We start from the raw sequence: 23,344 nt of genomic DNA on the forward strand, positions 1-23,344 counted from the left end.
TATATGTCGAACGTCCGCGACCGCACCACGAAACGTACCCTAGATCATCGAGGATCCATCGACGCAGGCTAGCCTGAAATCGCGAGAGAGGTTTTAGGGTAGTTTTTGTTGCACTCGATCGGGTCAGGTTCTCGTCGATGGCGATGGACTACTCGACGGCGATCCTGGAGCGGAAGATGATGAAGGCGCCGAACCGGCTGTTGGTCGACGACTCCGAGGGCGGGGTGGCCGTCGACGACTCGAGCGTGGCGCTGAGCGAGGTCACCATGACGGAGCTCGACATCTTCCAGGGCGACCTGGTGACCCTCCGCGGGAAGCGCCGCCGCGAGGCCGTCTGCTACGCCCACGCCGACGAGTCGTGCCCCGACGGCCGCGTCCGCCTCAGCCGCGGCGTCCGCGGCAACATCCACGTCCGCCTCGGTGACCTCGTCGCCGTCAAGCGCAGCCCCCACGTCGGCAACGCCAGGCGAGTGCTGGTACGCCCCTTCGAAGACTCCGTCAAGGGCATCTCCGGCGACCTCTTCCAACCCTACCTCCGACGTAAGCACACTGCACCACCCATCGTCCACTAATCATCTTCGTCATCAAGCATAATCTGATACTAATTAATCTCCCATGCTCATGCATGCAGCTTACTTCAAGGATGCGATGAGGCCGGTGAAGAAGGGCGACCGGTTCTTGGTGCGCGGGCTTATGCACGCCGTGGAGTTCAGGGTGGAGGACACGGACCCGGCCGACGAGTGCGTGATCGTCGCGAGGGATACGGAGGTGTTCTACGACAGCGAGAACCCGGTGAAGAGGGAGGACGACGAGCTGATCGACGGGCCGGGCTACGAGGACGTCGGCGGCGTCTGCAAGCAGCTGGCGCAGATCCGGGAGATGGTGGAGCTGCCGCTGCGCCACCCGAAGCTGTTCACCACGCTGGGCGTGCGGCCGCCCAAAGGGATCCTGCTGTACGGCCCGCCGGGCACGGGGAAGACGCTTCTGGCGCGCGCCATCGCCGCCGAGTCAGGCGCCCACTTCATCGTCGTGAACGGGCCGGAGATCATGGCGGGGGTGGCCGGGGAGAGCGAGGCGAACCTGCGGAAGGTGTTCGCCGAGGCGGACGAGCATGCGCCGTCGATCATATTCCTGGACGAGGTCGACTCAATCGCGCCCAACCGCGAGAAGGCGCACGGCGAGGTGGAGCGCCGCGTCGTGTCGCAGCTGCTCACCCTCATGGACGGCCTCCGTTCCCGCGGGCAGGTCGTCGTCATCGGCGCCACCAACCGCCCCAACAGCCTCGACCCGGCGCTCCGCCGCTTCGGCCGCTTCGACCGCGAGCTCGACATCGGCGTGCCCGACGAGGTCGGGCGCCTCGAGATCCTCCGCATACACACGAAGAACATGCCTCTGGCCGACGACGTCGACCTCGAGCGCGTCGGCAAGGACACCCACGGGTTCGTCGGCTCCGACATTGCCTCGCTGTGCTCGGAGGCGGCCATGCAGTGCATCCGCGAGAAGCTCGACCTGATGGACATCGAAGACGACACAATTAGCGTGGAGATCCTCAACTCCCTGACCGTCTGCATGGACCACCTCAGGTTCGCCGTGGAGGTCACAAAGCCTTCGGCCCTGCGCGAGACGGGGATCGTCGAGGTGCCCAAGGTGTCGTGGGACGACATCGGCGGCCTGGACGAGGTCAAGCAGGAGCTGCAGGAGACGGTGCAGTACCCGGTGGAGCACCCGGAGTTGTTCGACATGTTCGGCATGTCGCCGTCGCGCGGCGTGCTCTTCTACGGCCCGCCGGGGTGCGGCAAGACGATGATGGCCAAGGCCATCGCCAAGGAGTGCAGGGCGAACTTCATTAGCATCAAGGGGCCCGAGCTGCTCACCATGTGGTTCGGCGAGAGCGAGTCCAACATCCGGAATCTGTTCGACAAGGCGCGGCAGTCCGCGCCGTGCATTCTCTTCTTCGACGAGCTAGACTCCATCGCCGTCAAGCGCGGCAACAACGTCGGCGACGCTGGCGGCACGTCAGACCGCGTCCTGAACATGATTCTCACCGAGATGGATGGGATCAACAGCAAGAAGACGGTGTTCGTCATCGGCGCCACCAACCGGCCAGACATCATCGACCCGGCGATGCTCCGCCCAGGCCGGCTCGACCAGCTCATCTACATCCCGCTCCCCGACGCGCGGTCGCGGCTGGAGATCTTCAGGGCGAGCCTCCGCAACACGCCCATGTCCCGCCACGTCGACCTGCCGGCGATGGCGGAATCCACCGACGGGTTCAGCGGCGCCGATATCAAGGAGATCTGCCAGCGCGCGTGCAAGCTCGCCGTGCGCGAGGTCGTCGAGAAGAGCACCGTGGTCGGGAAGGCACTGGCCATGAAGGGCGCGGAGCTTAGAGTGGACCACTTCAAGAGCGCCATGAAGTACGCGAGGAAGAGCGTCAGCGACATCGACTTGATCAGATACGAGTTCTTTAAGCGTAAGTTCAGCGGCGGGGTCTCCCTCTCCGAGGAGGAGGAGGAGGAGGCGCAGGCGCCAGTGGGAGAGCTGAAGGCAGTGATGGTGGAGGATGCCGACGGCTCTACGGACTCTTCGTCCTCCATGGACGACGAGGACATGCTGTACGGTTAGCTGTTAGGTCTCTCCAGTAGTAGCTTTTAGTGTCAATTTAGTTACTTATCAATTGGAGTTCTCTTCAAATGTAATGGCATCTACTGTTGCATAGATTTGAAGTGATTTCACATGATAATCTAATTGTTGATCCATGTGTAAATCATAGTGCCTACCTCTGTCGTTCCCCTTAATTAAAAGAGCATTTTCCCATCCTTCAGATATCACGAGGTTCCACTGTTTTCTATGTAAAATATACCTTCTAATATTTAATATATCAAGAGGTATCAAATTTTATGTGGTATCTTCGTAAGTTCGTAAGGATGGTAAAATTATTTTTATTAAAATAGTATCTTTGATTTCTTTTTATCATTAGTCTTATTTTCATTTTAAAAAAATTATAAAAAAATTATTTATTTTGGCATGGTTTGTTTTTTATTAAATGAACTTTAAATGTGACTAATACTTTTGTATATTTGTATATAAATTTTAAATAAAATTGGTTAAAAAAATCAATGGTGTTACTATTTTTTATACTGAAACCAACAGGACATACAAGTGCATCCTAATACTAGTCCAAGTTACTCCCTCCATCCCTAAATATTTCACGTTGATTTTTTATACATGTTTGACTATTCGTTTTATTCAAAAAAAATTACATAATTATTAATTATTTTTATTTCATTTATTTTTAAATATAGTTTTATGCATATATATATATAGTTTTACATATTTTATAAAAACTAAATAAAACGAATGATCAAACATGTGTCAGAAAAATCAACGGTGTCAAATATTTAGGGATGGGGAGTACTATATTGATATCACTAAACCTATATATATTGTTGGACTAATTGTCACTTTAAATTTATGAACTTTAAATTAAACTGTGTATGCGATGGATGGATGAAGTTTATTTGTACCAGTTTTTACCGTTGTTGAGAAGTATCTTGAGATATAAAAATAAATTTTAGTGCAAATCCTGGTACACTGAAAAATAGGGTAGCTTAAGGTATTTTTCAAGAATGTTAACAAAACTCTTATTTGTAACATTATATGTATAGATCGGTTAAATTGCATTCTAGACTCGAGTGTGATCAAAGTATTCTACTGGCAGCATTGCCTCGACATCTAGGGCAATTCGGCCAATGCTTATTGCTTAGTAATAAAAAAAAACATGTTTTCTTGTCAGATAAAACATGGGAGCCGTGTGCTAATTAATTTTATCATTCTTGATAAGGCACGAGGAGCTATATATTATATTTTTATATAAAACTTGGTACCATTAGGCATTAGCTACCTCAACATGATTATAATTTTTAACATAAATTTTTAGAAACTCTAGGTAATTTCTCAACTATCATAAAATTTCTACTAATATTTCATTGCAACCTATTGACACGCATAGGAGACCTGGCCAAGAAGAAATGGAAGTACTCGGGCCTAACAGTTGACCTGAAAAACCAACTAGCCTGATGACATTATGAAATGAGACTTGATATATCTGAGGGTCTGTTTAGTTGGCAAAAAATTTTGCCCAAAAACTTCACATTGAATCTTTAGACACATGCATGGAGTATTAAATATAAATGAAAAGAAAAATTAATTGCACATTTTGCATGGAAATCACGAGATAAATTTTTGAGCCTAATTAGTCCATAATTAACCATAAGTGCTACAGTGATGATGGATTAGTTAGGCTTAATAAGTTCATCTCGTAGTTTCTAGTTGAGTTACGAAATTAGTTTTTCCATTAGTGTTTATTTTGTTACTTATCAATGCGAGTTTTATTCAAATGTGATGGCATCTAATGTTGCATAGATTTGAAGTGCAGTTTCACATGATAATCTAATTATCGATCCATGTGTAAATCACAGTACCTACCTTTGTTGTCCCACTTATATCAAAATAGTACCGCCAATTTATTTTTATCATTCGTCCTATTTTTTTAAAAAAATTATTAAAAAAATATTTTTGATGTGGTTTATTTTTTATTAAAAGAACTTTAAATGTGACTAATACTTTTGTATATTTGTATATAAATTTTAAATAAAATTGGTTTAAAAAAATCAATGGTGTTAAAACCTGAAAACCGGAGGAATATATTACTATTTTTTATACTGAAACGAACAGCACATACAAGTACATCTGAATACGAATCCAACGTTACTATATTAATATCACTAAATCTATATATATTGTTAGACTAATTGGTAGTTAAAACTTATGGACTTTAAATTAAAGTGCGTATGCGACGGATGGATGGAGTTTATTTTAGGGCTTTTTACCATTTTTAAGAAGTATCTTGAGGTAAAAAAAATTCTAGTACAAAATTCTGATACTCAATATACTAAATTTTTACACTGAAAATATGACACCTTAAGTTATTTTTAAAAATGTTAAAAAAAACTCTTATATGTAACACTCTATGTATAGATCGGTTAAATTGCATTCTAGACTCGAGTTTGATCAAAGTATTCTACTGGCAGCATTGCCTCGACATCTAGCGCAATTTGGCCGATGCTTATTGCTTAGTAATAAAAAACTTGTTTTCTCATCAGATAAAACATCGGAGCCGCGCGTGTGCTAATTTTATCAATCCTGAGAAGGAATGAGGAGCTATGTATTATATTTTTATATAAAACCTGGTACCTTTAGGCATTGGCTATCTAATTTCTAGTGTAAAATTTTAGAAACTCCAACTAATTTCTCAATTATATAAAATTTCTACTGATATTTCATTGCAACCTGTTGACATGCATATATAGGAGACCTGACCAAGAGAAATGGAAGTACTCGGCCCTAACAGTTGACCTGACAAACCAACTAGCCCGATGACACTATGAAATGAGACTCGATACATCTAACTGGATCAGAATGAACCCGACCAAATTACGTGGAAGCTCTCCAACCATGGTGAGTACTCAGCATCATATCCATGTAAGGCACAATTTCATGTTCTTGTTGCCTCCATCAGATTTCCTCGTTTTTTCGTGTGGACGCTTCTAAAACTGATAAACGATGTGTGTTGTAAAAAAATTCTATAGGAAAATTGCTTTTTAAAATCAGATTAAGCTATTTGATATTTTTATAACTAATAACTAATTAATCATGTACTAATCTATAACTATCTTTTTCCGCATTGGATAAATAACCTCTATCTAAACGCAGCCTTAGGGAGTCAATATAGTAATCTGGAAACTTTGGATAATGAAAAATATATAAATTCTTTGCCTGGCTAGTCATACATAACAGCGCTTGAAAATTGCCACCCCCCCCCCCCCCCCCCCCCACACCTCTGCGCTCAATGTAGACACTAAGAAAGGATTTGGGACCATGCTGGGCAACTGCATTGCCTACCACCAGTTGGTGCCTTGGCGGTAGGGCATGGAGTCGTCGTTTGGTTTTTTAACCTAATAATAAGCCAGACGACATACTTGAAAAATAAAAATAATTTATAAAAAAACTTTATGTATATATTTTATTGATCTAAAAGCTAAAATAAAATATAATAAAAAAATTCTAAATTAACTTCAAATTCAAGGTTAAAAATTTAAAGTTTGACTAAGTAGGAGCGAAATAAGAAAATCTCATGTTGCAAAAGAGAAGAAGAAGAAAGATAAGTCAGGCCACACAAATACTACCTCTATTCTAAAATATGAGTATTTCTAAATTGTTTAGCATATACTAAAAGATATGTTAAAAGATTCTCTTTTATTCACTTTAGTGGTTAGTTATTAAACTTTAAATTGATTAGGTTCTCTTTTTAAGCATATGTTAATCATTGAAATGATTAAAATCACGATAATCAGTGCATAAATATTTATACTATGATATAAAATTTAATTTCTATAAATAGTTATATTTTTAAAAAATGAACGGAGGAAGTATCACACATCTGTACATTTAATGATAAATGTAACTTTGGATAATCAACTGAGCAAAAAGAAAAAAATAACAAGAAGTGGATAGAAGCCTGTCAAAACTCAACATTTGATTTGCTGGTTTATAGTTTAGCTTAGAGCAGTTACGATAGCAGACTATAAGCCAGCTATAAGTATATTTTAAAGAAACAAGAGAGAAGAGAGAAGAGCAGCGGGCTATAGCACGGACTCCAAGACATATATGTGTATGATAGATGGGACTGGATATTAATTATATAATATATTTTTATAGATAACTATAACTATTATATGGATTGACTATTAAGTTGGCTATAGAGCAGCCAGCAGTTGGCTATACTATTGAACTTGCTCTTAGAAAGAGATTATCCATGGTAATATCCTTTTCATGCAGTTTCAGCATTCATCTCATATCAAGAGAGTTGTTATACGTACAATGCTGTTGTCTGACTATCATCCGACTTTGTTAAAGCATCTCTAACAAGAGGTTAATATGGCCGCTTGCCAGTTGGCTTCATCACGACATGAGCCATCTAAAATGCCAGGCTATCATCGTGGCCCTGGTCGTACATGCGAGTCGGATACGAGGTCATACTTATACTCCCACTAGTGTTTTTTTATTTGACACTTTTTATTTAACGCATTTATGTTTTTTATGTTCAATGGTTCGTTTTATTAAATAAATTGTCCACATATGTAAAATAATAACTTATGATTAAAGTTTTTTAAGTAATAAACTAAATCATAACAAAATAATTATAAATTATAATTATAATTTTTTAAACAAGATAAATGGTCAAAACTTAAACGTCAACGGCGTTAAATAATAAAAAAACAGAGGGAGTATCATTTCTGATCTTATCATGTATTTGTTGGCTTATAACCAGTAACAAAACATTTAAATTTCCAAGCTTAATTTAGAGTTTTTGTTTCATATGAAGTACTCTATTTTCATCTTTGGCATTTAAAACCGCTAGAAACAGGGAGTTTTACCCAAAAACTAGTAGAGCACGTACAAAGATGTTTATTAGCCGACTCTCTCAATCGTCACGTAAGTAAATTTGGTGACACGGAGAAAAGAGAGAAGAAGAGAGAAAAGCTATTGTCATACATGACAACGGCTTAGAGTCGACTCTTAGCATTTATTAAAGGAAACTTTCTTGCATAAGAATATATATAAAGGAAACTAGCGTAATAAAAATATTTTATTGCATTAATGAAGAAACCACACCTGACTCTAATTTTGGACGTATCATTTTAAAATAGACTCTTGTTACTGACGTGGCTTAAGATAGAGCCTCACAATGGATTGGATTGTACCATTGAAGATGCCCTTATTGCTTGCTTAGTTTATTTTCTGTCTTACATTCCACACTGCATTTTCTACCGGCAAAAGACAAGCCCATGCTTTATATTCCGTTATTTGAGAAGTAGTAGGAGGCAGCATAAAATTTAGTTGAGATGCTAAGAGCTAGCTATTAAATATTAGATTAAAAGATAGTATTTCCTCCGGTTCCATAATTATTAGGCAAAACTTGCTATAGGGTATCGAAAAAATGTGTAATTAGCTGGTGGACACTGTAAGATTACGAATTTGTTGCAGGGCATAAAAAATATGATAATTAGCTAGTAGACACTCCGGCCATTATTTTATTAATTTCAAAGTCAAAAATTTTAAGAATGACGAGATTGCCCTCGGTGGCCTGGTCGCTGCAGCCCTCACCATAGCTGGGTTACCGTCACCGCCACCTGCTCAGTTGTTCTGTAGGCTAGGGTTCGGGTGTGGTGCGGCGCCGAGACCGACTGGGTTTGGTTCGACCGAACCCAGTCGGCATAACGGGTTGGCCACTGAGGGCAACCTTGTCATTTTTAAAAATCTTGCCTCCAAAACTAATAAAATAATGACCAAAGTGTCTACCGGCTAATTACCATACCATATTTTTTGGTGTCCTGTAACAAATTCGTGATCTTACGATGTCCACCGGCTAATTACGTGTTTTTTCGACGCCCCAAATTTTGCCTAATTATTATTAGTTCGGACAAGAGTGTGTTTAACTTTTAAAACTTTAATTACTAATAACTTTTAAAATATCTTTTCACAAAGAGTGGTTTAGTAAAAGTAAATATTTATTTGTTTATGTATATATTTTAATTAAAAAACACAGTCAAAGATAGATTTACAAAACTATATCATTGTCCAAAACAACAAGAATTATCAAACTAAAGAGAGTACTACTTAAGTAATGCAAAAATATATTTTTTACAACAAAATCTAATCAACGTGATACATTACGAAATACCCACATTTAAAAAGGATTAATCAACAAATAGTTGAACGACATTCGGCATAGAAAAACAAACTCTTCAAGCACAACTATTTTCTGATTTTTCATCATTCGGAAAGATATCGATTATTTTCTTGCATATCACCTAAATGGTTATCAAAGAAAATTAAAAAAATTGATAAGATGAATTAATATAAGATATATCATTTTATAAGTTCAAATTTGACTTTTACAGTTTATAAAAAACAAATTAAATTGTAACCAATAAGTGCATATTCAAAGTTAAATAAATTATTTCTATTAGAACTCGTAGAAATCGAATTTAAACTTACACGTTGTAATATATATATATATATATATATATATATATATATCCGTCTATATTATCATTTTTAAATTATTTTAGTAACTATTTAGATATATCAAAGAAGAAACGAGTAAATATCCAAAACCAGTGGCGAAAACTATTTAGATATATCATGACCACAGTGTTCTAATCTTGTCAGTATGTCTGAAATCGTAGGTAAGCGCCACGCTTCCATCCGTTCTCCTGAGCACGAACCTCTCCACCAGCAGGTAGCAGCTGAACCTGTCCCATCTGTCCCGCCCGCCACGTCTCTCCACCCTCTCGATCCTCTTCGTCTCGCCATCGCCGGCGGCGGCGACCCACCCTCCTTTCTCCAGCTCCCACTTCATCCTCTCCCACAACACCATGTCCAGCCCCAGCTCTGCGGATGCCGACCTCGACGAAGCTGGCCGGAACCACAGCACGCCGTCGACAGCTTGGGGCCCTCCTCCTTGCACCGCGTCGGCGCCGCCCAGCAGCGCCGTCGACCGGCGCACCGTCGCGCTCACCGTCACCGCCGCCGCCTGCTGGTGCACGTTGTCACGGCTGTATATCTCCTCCCAGCTCTGCTCGAGCGTCATCTCGTAGAACATGCACCGCCGGACCTGGTCCTTGAGCCGCCTCCCGTCCCTGACAAACATGAACGGGCAGTACCACCTGCCGACGACGACGGGCGGCGAGCTCTTCGCGCCGGCGCCGAAGCCGCTGAGGTCGGGCATCCGGCGGCGGAGCGGCCAGTCCACGCCCCGCGCCGAGTCGGTGAGGTTGTCGTACCTCGTCGACGACGAGGTGCGGATCGTCCAGCCCTTCCTCCGCAGGTATTTCGGCGGGATGCCGTCCGCCGCCACCGCCTCCGCCCTGAACCCCTTCCCGCCCTTCAGCTGCACCAGCTCCACCTGCTGGTACACGTCGCCGTGGTCGAACGGCCTCGCCGGCACGTCCTTCGGGCGGGAGTAGAAACAGAAGGTCGTCTTGTCCTCCTCCTTGGAGCACGCCGACACCATCCTGCACGGAGACATCCATATTGAACAATCAAGCAGCTAGAGATTAAGGCATGTTTGATTCAGGATTATTATAATTTGACTTAGAAGTAAGCTAAAATAAACAGATGGATTATTATAGCAGATTATTATTACTATAATCTAATCATCTCATCTAAATGTATTTTTTTTAGATTATTGGGTGGTTTTAGACAGGCTAACTCATATACTTTAAATAATTACTCGTTTTAGTTATTTGTTTCTACTTTAACTTATAATAATTCAGCTTACTAATCCCTATCTTAAAAAAATAGGGCCTAATTAATCGTTGAGTTGCTAATTAAGCTAATTACCCGATGTGTTTGCCCTCAGCGCGGACGACGTAGTAGCGGTTGGACGAGAGGGGCAGGCCGATGACGGGGACGAACACGACGTCGTCGCTCTCGACAAAGGCCTCCGAGCTGATGTCGTCGTCGCCGGCGATGAGGTACTCCGTCGTGCGCTCCACCTTGGCCATCCGACTCTGAGCGAGAGGGAGGCCGCGCACCTCGGAGTCCCTGCACAGGCCCCAGCAGTTGGCCGCGCGCTCCACGGCCTCGTCGCCCTCCACCACGAGGATCCCGGAGCCCGGCCCCTCCGGCGGCGGCTCCGCCGCCGCCTGCGGGTTGTTCTCGTACCGCGAGATCGGCCTCGTGACGTACATCTCGGTCCTCGGCCGCTCCTGTTGCCTCAAACTCACACTTGTTGCTGCTGGCTGCTCGCTTCAAAAGTTGAAGGCTTGGTGTGCTTTGCTTGTTGATCAGTTAGCATTGTGCTTTATTTATAGGGAATTTAGAGGTACTTTTTTCGTGGAAAAGTATTTTCATTACTCGCTAAAGTATCGTTAAAAGTGTTATGAAAACATATTAATATTGAAATATATATTACTCTACAAGCATATTCTCTACAAGTTAAAGTTCGAATTTAATTTATAAATTATAACGAAACAACGAATTTAACTGTGGATGTCCATCTCCATATCTCCCTCCCCAATATAACTATTGCCTCTGTCTTAACATATAAAGACTTTTAGATCATTTAGCAAAAACTAAGGTAAAGGAAAATACATATTTTAGTCAATATAGTGATCAAAATTTCAATTGTGAATTGCTTATATTCTCCCTCAATCACACCATTGGTTGTAAATGTATGAATTTTCGTGCATAGATATGAGTACCCTAAAATTACTTATACTATGATATAAATTTTGAATCATACGAATACTAGAACTGATGGAGTATCATTATCTTTTTAAATTTATCTATAAATATAAGTAATTATAATACTACTTTCGCACATCTGATTACATCGATCTTGGCAGTTACTTATATTCTTTCCCAATTAACTAAACCACTAGGGTATCCAAAGTAATTTACCTCAACTTTAGTTTGTGCTAAAAAAAATACGGACAGACGGAGTAAAACCTGTAATTAAGTAACCTAGGTCTTGCTGTCTTGTGACTGTCCTGGGTTAGCTAGGCTACCATTATTTCACTTTTTAGGGGAGAAAAGGCAAAACCATATTTTTACAAATGAAAAATAACTTACGTGTAAAATTTTTATATATCTATCAATAACGACTTAAAAAATAAAAGTAGTAAAATAAATCATGATAAAAAATACAGAAAATCAAGCTCAAAATAAAACTTTAAAATTTAGATTAGGGCTTGTGTTAGGGAAATAGATGGATAACCGAGAAAGCAGATTTAGCGTGGAAACCCTTGCGGGAAAAAACCACGGGCGCCAACTGGCAATATCCACTATGAGATGATAATTACAATAGCAGAGGAATACACCGAACCATCGCACTCTTCCCATGCAGCTTACAAGGGATATATATAAGGGGAAATCAAGAAGTCCTAATAGAAAAAGGCTGACAGAATCCTATTAGGAAACTAATCCTACTTCTACTCTAAGTAGGAAACGGTTAGGAGAAACCTAGTAGGAAACTAGTAATATAATCCAAATACATTACAGACAATAATTCGGATCATATCTCTAACAATCTCCACCTGACGAATTCCCTTGTAGCATAAAAATTAAAATCACCAGAAACCTCATATAGATAAAATCACCTTGCGGCAAATAGTCTTTTGAACTATAGTAAGCACGAACCAAACTTTGAGGACAATGAGAGTCTCGCTTGTTTTGAATAGGAGCAGTGAGCCATACTTCAAACTCGCAATGGAAATAAACCTCTAAACCTGCTGGTATAAATTGGTAAAACCAACAGAGATGCAAACCAAAACGAAGTACTTGAATCTCCTGATAAACCTCATGAAAAATTGGTCATGTGCTCATAGCAGTTCCTCTAAAATCACGTGATCAAAACAAGAGCACTGAGTAATACTTCAAAACTCGCCATAGGATCAAATCCTAAAGTTGTTGGTATAAATTAGGGGAACCCAACAGAATAGCGAAACGAAGTATTGAAATCTCTTGATAAATTTGATCAAAGTGATAAATGGGAACAACCAAAATCTCCTCGGTGAATTGGTTTTCTCTTCCAAACACCAGCTTGCACAAGAAAACTCTCATAAGAACCTGCCATATGCTGAAACTGATCTTGCCATCAAACTTCTCAATGTCTAATTTGGTGAAAGACTTCGAGAAAAATTGCAGATCAAAAAATATATGGTAGATCTCAAGAATGAGAGAAAAATTCTGATAGACTTGGTGCGGGTAGAAAAGAAATCAATGGAATATTGATCTTCACCAATTGATCCTGATCTTGACCTTGACGTGACACAAGCACATGCAGCCACACCTTGCCACAACCAGGAAAAAATCCAACGATGTTGCTACAGCACGCTTTGCTATGGAGTGCATGTATGCAATGGCCAAGGACAGAAAGCGGCTGGGCGAGGCTGAGAACGTCGTCGACGAAAGTCATAGAACAAATGCAATGCTGCTGTGCGTGCGCCGGTTGCAGGGACGGGGAGGACAAACACGGCCGCTGGCAAAAGACATGCAACGACGAACGCCACCGCAAGATAGATCGAATCTCCGGCTCTGATACCACTTGTTAGAAAAATAGACGGATAACCGAGAAAGCAGATTTCACGTGAAAACCCTTGCGGGAAAAAACCACGGACGCCAACCGGCAATATCCACTATGAGATGATGATTATAATAACAGGGGAATACATCGGGCCGTCGCACCCTTCCCGTGTAGCTTACAAGAGATATATATAAGGAGAAATCAAGGAGTCCTAATAGAAAAATGCTGACAGAATCCTATTAGTAAACTAATCCTACTCCTACTCTAGGTAGAAAACAGTTAGTAGAAAACTAGTAATATAATCCAAATACATTACAGATTATAATTCGGATCATATCTCTAACAGCTTGTTTATTTTGCAAAAAGTTTTTGTAAAAACATCAAATCAAGTTTTTGACACTCATTTGAAGTATTAAACGTACTTTAATTACAAAACAAATTTCAGATTTCCTGTGGAAACCGCGAGACGAATCTTTTGAGTCTAATTAATCTGCCATTAGTACATGTTGGTTACTGTAGCACTTATGACTAATCAATTAGGCTTAAAAGATTCGTCTCACGATTTCCCGCATAGCTGTGTAATTAGTTTTAATGTTCATTAGTTTTAATGTTAATTTATATTTAATACTTCATTTAGGTGTTCAAAGATTCGATATGATGTTTTTGCGAAAAGTTTTTGCGTTATTTACGACAGCGAAACGATCGAAGCCCTGGAGTCATTTATTGGACCAGTCATGCATCTTTGATATTGAAGTATTTGTCAATCTGTCCGTAGGTGAATAGTCGTAGCGATGAAGTTCCCTGCGAGCTTCCAGTAATGAATAATGAATAGATTTGTGCTCTAGTACAGAGTACATAATAAATATGCCAATCAAGGAGTATATCATGCCATATTCTTTTTTAAAATGAATGGATTAATACATGCACTTTCTAAACTTTTGGACGATGTGATATTTCACAACATCTTTATTTTCTAAAACTATGTTAAATATATTTTTGACTTTATAAAAGTTCATATATTATTTGTTTGCAACCTTAAATAGTTATTGTAAAACTGTTTCTCTATTCAGTAGAAGACCCTAAGGAGATGACAATGATTGTCAGGTTAATCGGCATATAAATCCAAATATAACGTGTGATATACAGCTGATGCCAGAATAGCTTGACTCTGAAATCAACGTCAATTGCTTGCATCAAAAGAACTTCGATGTGCCTCAATTGAATGAACGCGTCTGTGTTTGTACAATTCTGCCGCCCGACGACTTGGAATAATTGAACTGCACAGAAAGGGGTGAAAACGATATATTTATAAATAAAAAATAATTTATGATAAACTGTTTATACATGTCTTCTTAGCGATTAAAAAATAAACTTTGGTTAAAAAAATAAAATCAACTCCAAATTTTATATAAAAATTTAAATTTTGGCATATAAGTATAAATATAAACGAAAAAATAGGGTGGAACATCCGATTGTTACCATGCCGCTTTTCAAACTTGAACTTGTTTTGAATCCTCATAAAGTTATAATGTTCTCTTTGCTAGTGAAAGTAGAACTGCAGAAGGACACGGTACGTAATTCCCATGAAAAATCACCATATTGACGTTTCTCCTAGAAGAACAGGTTAACTCCCATAAAAAATCACCATATTGACGTTTCTCAGAATAACACGTTAATTCCCTGAAAAATCACCATATTGACGTTTCTCTTAGATCACAGTAGCAAAAATCGTGGAAATGACCACATTCCAACGCATGGCATCATGAGATACAACACTTGGCTTCCAAAAATTTGGAGTTGTAAAATAGAAACATAAGCTAAAAATCTCAATTTTTTTCAGATTTTAGGAACTACTCCCATCCATCCCTAAATGTTTGACGCCGTTGATTTTTTTAGATATGTTTGATTCTTCATCTTATTCAAAGAATTTACATAATTATTAATTATTTTTATTTTATTGTATTTATTATTTTTTTGAATGAGAACACAGTACAATGCAGACGCTCACAACGCACGCACACTCTCCTCTAAGAACGTACGCATGCAAACCCCCTACATATGAGCACCTCCCAAGACTGGCCCACAAATTCTAGAGAACCATGAAGTCGCCACGGGCGCCTCGATGTCGATGGGCACGTCGTCTCTCACTGAACACTTAAAGCCATTAGAATCCTGAAAAATTCGCTCCAACAAGTAGTCGAACCAAAGACATCATTATATTTATTGTTAAATATACTTTTATGCACATATATAGTTTTACATATTTTAAAAAAATAAATAAGACAAATAGTAGTTAAATATATATAAAAAATCACGACGTCAAATATTTAAGTAAGAAGGTAGCACTCCATAGCTTCTTACCGGCCGATTATAAATACGACCTATACATGCGCTGCACATATTACATACGGAGTATATAGACCGTACGTTGCATATATCTCAGAAAAGGATCGAAACTGTTACTTTGGTGTCGCCCGACCTACGTACGTAGAAATGTACGGGACCAAGCCGCTCTCGGGCTTCGCGGCGCAGGTCCAGCTACGGAGGTGGGATTTGGGCCGTGCTGTGCTAGCCACGGCCCGTCCATCATGCTTCGTGCCAAAATTAGTTAGGTAAGAAATGGCCTGGCCCGGCTCGGCCCGACTTGCTCACCGTGCCGTGCCATGTCGGCACGTGAGGGTAATGTCACGGTCCAAGCACAGCCCAAAAGCATATTGTGTCGGTTGGGTCATACCGGCCTAAGCACGGCCTAGTATAGGTTGTCTATTTTGTTGTCGTATTACCGTGTGATATTACGGTGGTCCATACGTTAAAGTCATTGATCCACTAATATCGTGTCGTGTTGAAGCACCGAACTAGAGGAATCGTCCGATCGACAAAGTGGTCACGTCCATGTGAGCACGTGACAATGTCCGTGAGACAGACATGCTGAGTTGCACATAAATATGACATTAACATGACTAATAGCCTAGAAATAAAATCAACCTATTACAAAAGCACGGTCCAAGAAGAAAATCGGCCAGACATGAATGTTTCGTGCCTCTTTTGGACCATACCGACCCAATGATCGCGCCGTGCCACCCAATGTGCTTGTGTTCTAGGCCTAAACCCAGCCCGTGGTCATACCATGCCGGCCCGACCCAATTTGTGTTGGGCCGTACCGTGCTTTCTGTCATGTTAGACCGCCATGCCTTAGGCCAGCCCACGAAAGCACGGTCCAATTCCGAGCTCTACCGCTACCTCGCCGTGAAGAGCGACGACGACGATGTCGCCGACGTGACGCGGTGCTGGGGCGTGCGCGGGCTCCCCTTCCCGCAGAACCGTGTCATCAAGGTCGTGGACCCGGAGCTCGGCGAGTACGCCGAGGCGTACGCCGACGAAGTCGTGTTCGTGCCCGTCCCCGGCGTGCCGCTCTCCCAGAACCGGTACTACGCCGTCCTCGCCGCGGGCAACCACCGTGGCCTCGTGCGCGCGTGCTCGGGCTGCTTCTAGCGGTGCGTCCGTGACGACGCCAAGCCTCGGCCGTTCGACCCCGCCGACGTGTACCAGTAGATGGAAGTCGTGCCGCACAAGGGCGGCTTCAAGGCGAGGTCCGTCGCCGCCGACGGCCACCCCTACATGATTTACCGGAGCAAGCGCTGGACTGTTAGCACTAGTCTTGTTGTTTAGGATTCCTGTGTTGAATTAGCTAATTAGCTTGAGCCATGCCATGTGTTGGACGTGTGCTAAGCAAGCATGCATGTACATAGTAGCTAAAAATGGGATGTGTTCACAATGAATTGTTCACGGTTAGTGGTGGGAGTGGATTTTAAACCCTCGGGAGATTTTATTGCATGCTATCTAAATAGTCATCAAAAAATTTTAAAAAAATTATAAAAATAAATTAATATAAGATATATCACTATACAAACATGCAAAAACATGCAAGTTCAAATATGACTTTTATAATCCATAACAAAAATAACAAATATGACCGTGAGTATATGTATATATACTATTCAGAGTTTAATTTGTTATTTTTGTTATGGATTGTAGAAGTCATATTTGAAATTGCATGTTTGTGTAATGATATATCTTATATTAATATATCTTCATATTTTTTTTAAATTTTTTTATTACTATTTAGATAGCATGCAATAGACGAGGGGATATCCCATACGGGTTTAGAGTACTTTCCCGTTAGGGGTGCTTCCATGCATCAATTAGTTAGCTAATTAGTTAGACTAGAGTAGTGGTCAGTGCATGCATGTGTTGCATGAGTTAGTCTATGGCCATTAGCTAGTGCTTGCAGTAGTTAGCGGCAGCCATGCACGCATTAGTTAGTTGTTAGCTTGTGCATGAAGTAGTTAATTAGTGGGGCAGTACATGCAGTAGTTAGTCGTGCGTGCTACGTGCGCGTACGTAGTGGTGTGTCTACTAGGCTATAAAGCCATGTGATGTACTAAGCTATGTACGAGTGAACAAGCAGTAGAAAAAGACGTTTGTCGTCATAAGTGTATCCATTTCTATATATTTTGCTTTAGCTATCTGCAAGACGTGTGTCGTCGCCGGTGTTCGTCGCCGGAAATCTGTCATTTGTGTGTCCATTCCAATTTCTCTCTCGCATGCGTGTTCATCATTTTTTTGGGCCAAAGCTAACATGGACCGCGTACTTCGACCTCGGCGAGACGCTGCATGGGGCTCAACGATCTGCTCCGCTCGCGCGCTCACTGTCCCATGCCCATGGCCATGCGGCCGCGACCACCCCGACGGCGACGGCAGCGACGGTGGCCGTCGGGAGGTGGTACACCCCGTTCTTCCTCATCATGGAAGACGGCGTCCCCCCTAAGACGCAGATGGACAAGGCCACGTTCTACGAGATCGTCCTAGAGCAACGCTGGGAAGCCATGGGCGGCGCGCCGCCGGCGGCGACCAAGAGGGCGCTCGTCGGCGGGAGCGTCGAGGTGGAAGAAGAAGCGGTGGCGGCGAGCGCGCGCACCGGAGGCGACGGCTACCTGCGGTTCAGCGCGGCGACGTGGCCCCCGGGGCAGAGGGTGGCCGTGCACGCGAGCCTGTGGGAGAGGATGGTGTGGGAGGAGCAGAAAGGCGGGTGGGTGGCCGACGAAGATGGTTCCGTCAGGAAGAGGATTGCCGGCGCCGGCGTCGGCAGCAGATCGGTGCTGGTGGAGAGGTTCGCGGTGAGGAGGATGGACGGCAGCGTGGCGGTGGCGTTTGACTTTTTCCACGTCAACAAGATCAGCTAGTCAACGAGCGTTAGTACTACGTCGAGATCTTTCAATTGTTTGTATATCGGTATATATAGGTGCGTACTTGTATATTGTGTCACCTTAGATATTGTTCTTTACTTTGGTTGATTGCTTCATTATTAACGAATAAACTGCTTAGTAGTTCTCCTACAACATGAATATATTTGACCCTGCTTGGACGCCTCAATTAACCTTCTTTATTACTCGCTCCGTTTCATAATATAAGATATTTGATTTTTTTTGCATGCAATGTTTGATCATTTGTCTTATTCAAAAAAATTATAGAAATATCATTTATTTTGCTTGTGATTTACTTTATCATCAAAAGAACTTTAAGCACGGTTTGTCATTTTTTATATTTGTACTAAATTTTTGAATAAGACGAACGATCAAATGTTACAACCAAAAAGTCAAACATCTTATATTATATTATGAAACAGAGATAATGCATGTCACATAAAACAGTCAAAAAAAAGTTAATAAGATGATTTAATATGATATATATCACTCCACAAATTTAAATTCGATTTTGGTTGTATAAAGAACAAATTAAATAGAATTAGTATACACATATTCACATTTATATTTGTTACTTTTGTTACAACTTGTATTATAAGTTTTTAAACCTATATATACGTGGAGTGATATATCTCATATTAATAAAAAAATTTAAAATATTAATAGCTATTTAGTTGACATGAAAAAAAACGAGCGGATATCCATGATGAAAAATACTTCCCCATGTTTAGTTTATATCTGGCAGAACCGCAGAAGTACTTACAACAAGTACATTACACACTTATAATTTACAAGATGAACCAGCTGGAAAGAATACTTCAAAAGGCAACTCAAAACAAGGTGATTGACAACCAAATAGTAGAAGAAACCATGGAAAATGAAACAACTGATCCTTAACACAAAACTACATGATTCAATTCACAAACCACTTCCGTCTTTTTAGGATTAACTAGAAGATTCTGAAATATGAACATAAAGTCAAACTCTGCATCTGATAACTATACTTGATAATCTGACATTCTGACACGATCACACCTGAGTCTCCCTGACCTTGTTGAAGTGCACAAAGTCAACGGCGACCGCGACGCTGCCATCCGCCCGCTTCACGGCGAACCTCTCCACCAGCACCGACCCGCCGGCGGCCAACTTCCCGGCCTCCCCGTGCTCGTCGACCCACCCTCCCCTGTACTCCTCCCACAGCATCCTCTCCCACAGGCTCGCGGACACGCCCACCCTCTGGCCGGCAACCGCGCGGAACCACACGTACCCGTCGCCGTGGCGTTCGCCAGCCGAGGCCTCCTGCTTCCCCTCGACGCTCCCGCCGATGAGCACACTCTTGCCGTCCAGCTTCCCGAAGCCGTCGCCGTGCTCGGGCTCCCACCGCTGCTCGAGCGACACCTCGTAGAACATGGCGCGGTCCATCTGCTCCGCCAGGGCGACGCCGGTCTCCTTGATGAGGAAGAAGGGGGTGTACCATTTCCCGACGGCCGTTGGCGGCGGCGGCGTCGTCGTCGCCGGGAAGGCGTCGAGGGGGAAGTTGTTGGCGCCGGCGAGCTGGCGCGACCGGAGAGCGGCGTTCAGGCCCGGCGCCTCGCCGAGGCCGAAGTGCTTCGTCTTGGAGGCGTACACGCGCCAGTACTTCTTGCGGTAGAGGAAGAAGGGGAACCCGTCGGCGGCGACGGACCTCGCGGTGAACCGCCCACGCCGGCGCTGGACGATCTCGACCTGCTGATACACGTCGGCGGGGTTGAACGGCCGCGGCATGGCGTCATTGATGCGGCGGTAGAAGCAGAACGTGGTCATGTCCTCCTCGCGGGAGCACACCCTGACGAGGCCCTTGTACATGCCGGTGGCCACGACGACGTAGTACCGGTTCGACGCCAGCGGCTGGTCGGGGACGGGGACGAACACGACGGCGTCGCTGTACGTCGTGTCTCTGTCGCTATGGTGCTCCGTGTACCGGACCTTCAGCACGCTGTTCTGCGGGAACGGAAGGTCGCGGACACGCGACCCGCCGCACGTACCCCAGCAGCACATCTCGTCGTCGCCGTCATCGTCGGGGCGCTTCACGACGAGGTAGCCGGAGCTCCAGCCCTCGGGCGGCGGCTGGGACGCTGCCTCCGGGTGGCTCTTGAAGAGGGAGAGCGGCTTGGTCGCGTACATTTCGTGCTGATCGCTCTGTACGTCGTCGTACTCGTATAGCCTAGCACAACCAAGAACGAACCGTATATTTATATATTCGCGACGGAACGCGAAATCGTTGACGAAGGTGTTTTATGACGATAGGCGCGTTGGTAACATGCTGTTACGGGCTTGCAGGTTGATTAAACAACGCATCTAAAAAGAGAAATATCATTAGCTTTATCGTCGTCATTAACCATTTATTTATGTTCGACTATTCATTTTATTTAATTTTTTTCAAATATATAAAATTATAAATCATACTTAAAGTTATTTTAGTAATAAATCAAATCATAACAAAATAATCAATAATTATATAAATTTTTTGATTAAGACAAATGATCAAACTTAGATTAAAAAGTCAATCGCGTCAATTAAAAAATCAGAGGAAGTATTAGCTATCATAAACTTATTAATTAATTAATCTGATTTTTAATCAACTATTATATAAATATTTTTTTAGCAAAATACATATCATTTAAGTGGTTGAGAACGTGTACATAGAAAAAAAATAGGTAAAGATTAGCCCCTGCTGGGGGTTTACGAACTGTGTTCTCCATCTCCATGCATGCGTGTATTATTCATGTGACAGCTAGAAATATTCACTTCCGCATGTTCTTTTGCACCAATGAGATTTGAGACGTGCTCCTCCATTGTCCAAGTCAACGAGTATTATTTTCTGCTTATGTACTATTCAAAACGACACGACCGAAGCACAATGATATTCTCTATGTGTACTATTTGATGAGATGTGCTTCTATGCTTTACAAATAAAAACTATCTGCATTAAAGCGCATCAATGATTGAGATTAAAAAATAAGTAGTGTTCTAAAACTCATTACTTAGCGGTAGTTTCGTCCTTGAAAAAACGTCTTCAGCCCAACCCAGCTCAAAAACAGAAGAACGCACGTTCTTCACCACGCATGCAGCACCCTCGCATGCACGCGGCACGCGAGCAGGTTCGCCGGCGCTGTCCCCTTCCTCCGCGCTGCCCCCTTTTTACTCCGGCGAGCAGGGCCATCGGCGCTGTCCCCTTTCCCCGCGCCGCCCCCTCCTTCCTCCAGCAGGCAGGCCACTGCCATCGCCTTCCTCTGGCGTGCAATCTTGGCCTAATTAACGTTTGTGTACAGGTAAAATACCATATACTTGGCCTAATTTTGTCACAGCCCTATTTGTTGTTGTCACAATGCGAGATTTTCTTTGGAATCTACCTAAGTACGCCCTTTGCTTTTATGTTATCACAATGAGAGATTTTGTTTTGAATCAACCTAATGAATTATAATGACTCAAGGGCTTACTGTGAATAACAAGCTAATCTCTAAAGAACCTGCACTATTGCAGCTTCATAAAGCCAAATATACATTAGCAATTTACATAAGATGTGCTGCTGTTCGACAGAGAATTGTTTATCTGCGAACTGCAAGATGTGTAACTCATCTAGTAGTTAATAACTGAGACCTTATAATCATCGTTTTCTATGGCTGGTCATTCTTCTTCAGTTTTGCTCAAGTAGCAGCTGCAGCGCAAGCTGGAGTGTCTGTTGTACAAATCTCTGTGGGACGTGTCTGTTGTCGATGTAATCAATTTGTAGACTACTCCTTTTGTTAGAAACAAAGGCACAAACGAGACACGAATTTAATGTGGAAAACCCTTGCGGGAAAAACCACGGACGCCAACCGGCAATAATCACTATGAGGATATGATTACAATGCAGGGGAAACGATGAGAACTCTTTTCTTCCCGTGCAGACTACAAGAGTATATATAAGGGGAAAATCTAAGAGTCCTAGTAGGATTAGGCGAAAGAATCATATTAGGAAACTAATCCGACTCCTAGTAGGAAACAACTGGGAGAAACCTACTAGGAAACTAATCCGGATATAATTCCAGTTACAATTCGGATCACATATTTAACAATCTCCACCTTGAGACGAATTTTCTCTTGTAGCATCAAAATCATCAATTACCAATATACACCTCACAGGTCAAATTGATTGCGCGCCAAATAGTCTCTTGGACTATACCGTAACACCAACCAAGCTTGAGCAAAGCTCAAACTTAGTGGCAGGAACTGACTTTGTCATCATGTCAGCTGGATTATCATGAGTACTTATCTTGCATACCTTAACATCACCATCAGCAATAACACCTCGAATAAAGTGATATCTGACATCAATGTGCTTAGTTCTCTCATGAAACATCTGATCCTTTGTAAGGCAAATTGCACTTTGACTGTCACAAAATATATTTATGCAAGACGTAATTCCACAAAGCTCAGTATACAGGCCTCTGAGCCAAATAGCTTCTTTGCAAGCTTCAGAATATGAAGAAGGTTCTGCATTACCTTCGATTTCTTGCGCCACACTCATAGCATAAGCAACTATGTTCGCTTCTTCGATCAATCTTTGAGGGGCTTTAATATTTCGCCTAGCTCTGCCTTGTGCAATAGAGTATTTTGGTGACTGCTCAACAACAGAAGAGTCTGACTCTTCAATAACCGGTGCATCTTGGTTACTAGCAATATTCTCTTTTTCTGGTACATGTCCTGAACTGATCAAGCGCTCCACCTGCACGCTTGCTTTCTGCTGACTCTTAACAGGAACATTAGTAGAAGATTTATCATTCAACATAACTGTTTCATTGAAGATGACATTTCTACTAATCACAACCTTTTGGGTTTCAGGACACCATAACTTGTAGGCTTTCACACCAGAAGGATAACCAAGAAATATGCACTTAATAGC

At 42.6% G+C, this 23,344-nt stretch overlaps 3 protein-coding genes, 1 non-coding gene and 1 pseudogene across 4 annotated transcripts; 2 read left to right on the forward strand and 3 right to left on the reverse strand.

Annotated features, from left to right (window-relative positions):
- The first annotated feature begins 55 nt into the window (after nucleotides 1-55).
- Nucleotides 56-2,835, forward strand: LOC102716241 (cell division control protein 48 homolog E-like). The gene is made up of 2 exons (XM_015840311.2): nucleotides 56-540; nucleotides 632-2,835. The coding sequence occupies exons 1-2, from the start codon at nucleotides 138-140 to the stop codon at nucleotides 2,623-2,625; spliced, it is 2,397 nt and encodes a 798-aa protein (XP_015695797.2). The 5' UTR covers nucleotides 56-137; the 3' UTR covers nucleotides 2,626-2,835.
- A 6,338-nt stretch (nucleotides 2,836-9,173) lies between these two features.
- Nucleotides 9,174-10,820, reverse strand: LOC102716524. The gene is made up of 2 exons (XM_040527116.1): nucleotides 10,471-10,820; nucleotides 9,174-10,142 (listed from the first exon to the last, which is right to left on the reverse strand). Exons 1-2 carry the CDS (start codon nucleotides 10,818-10,820, stop codon nucleotides 9,269-9,271), a joined length of 1,224 nt encoding a protein of 407 aa, XP_040383050.1. The 3' UTR covers nucleotides 9,174-9,268.
- Nucleotides 9,540-9,668, reverse strand: LOC121055239. The gene has a single exon (XR_005812387.1). It is a non-coding gene; the product is annotated as a small nucleolar RNA Z206 (small nucleolar RNA).
- Nucleotides 10,821-16,330: 5,510 nt separating the features above from the next.
- LOC102716803 lies at nucleotides 16,331-18,579 on the forward strand (annotated as a pseudogene).
- Nucleotides 18,580-19,449: 870 nt separating this feature from the next.
- On the reverse strand, nucleotides 19,450-20,583 carry LOC102717089. The gene has a single exon (XM_040526560.1). It carries the CDS (start codon nucleotides 20,581-20,583, stop codon nucleotides 19,450-19,452), a length of 1,134 nt encoding a protein of 377 aa, XP_040382494.1.
- Between the last annotated feature and the right edge of the window lie 2,761 nt (nucleotides 20,584-23,344).

This window comes from Oryza brachyantha, chromosome 8, assembly GCF_000231095.2.
Source record: "Oryza brachyantha chromosome 8, ObraRS2, whole genome shotgun sequence".
Lineage (NCBI taxonomy): Eukaryota > Viridiplantae > Streptophyta > Magnoliopsida > Poales > Poaceae > Oryza > Oryza brachyantha.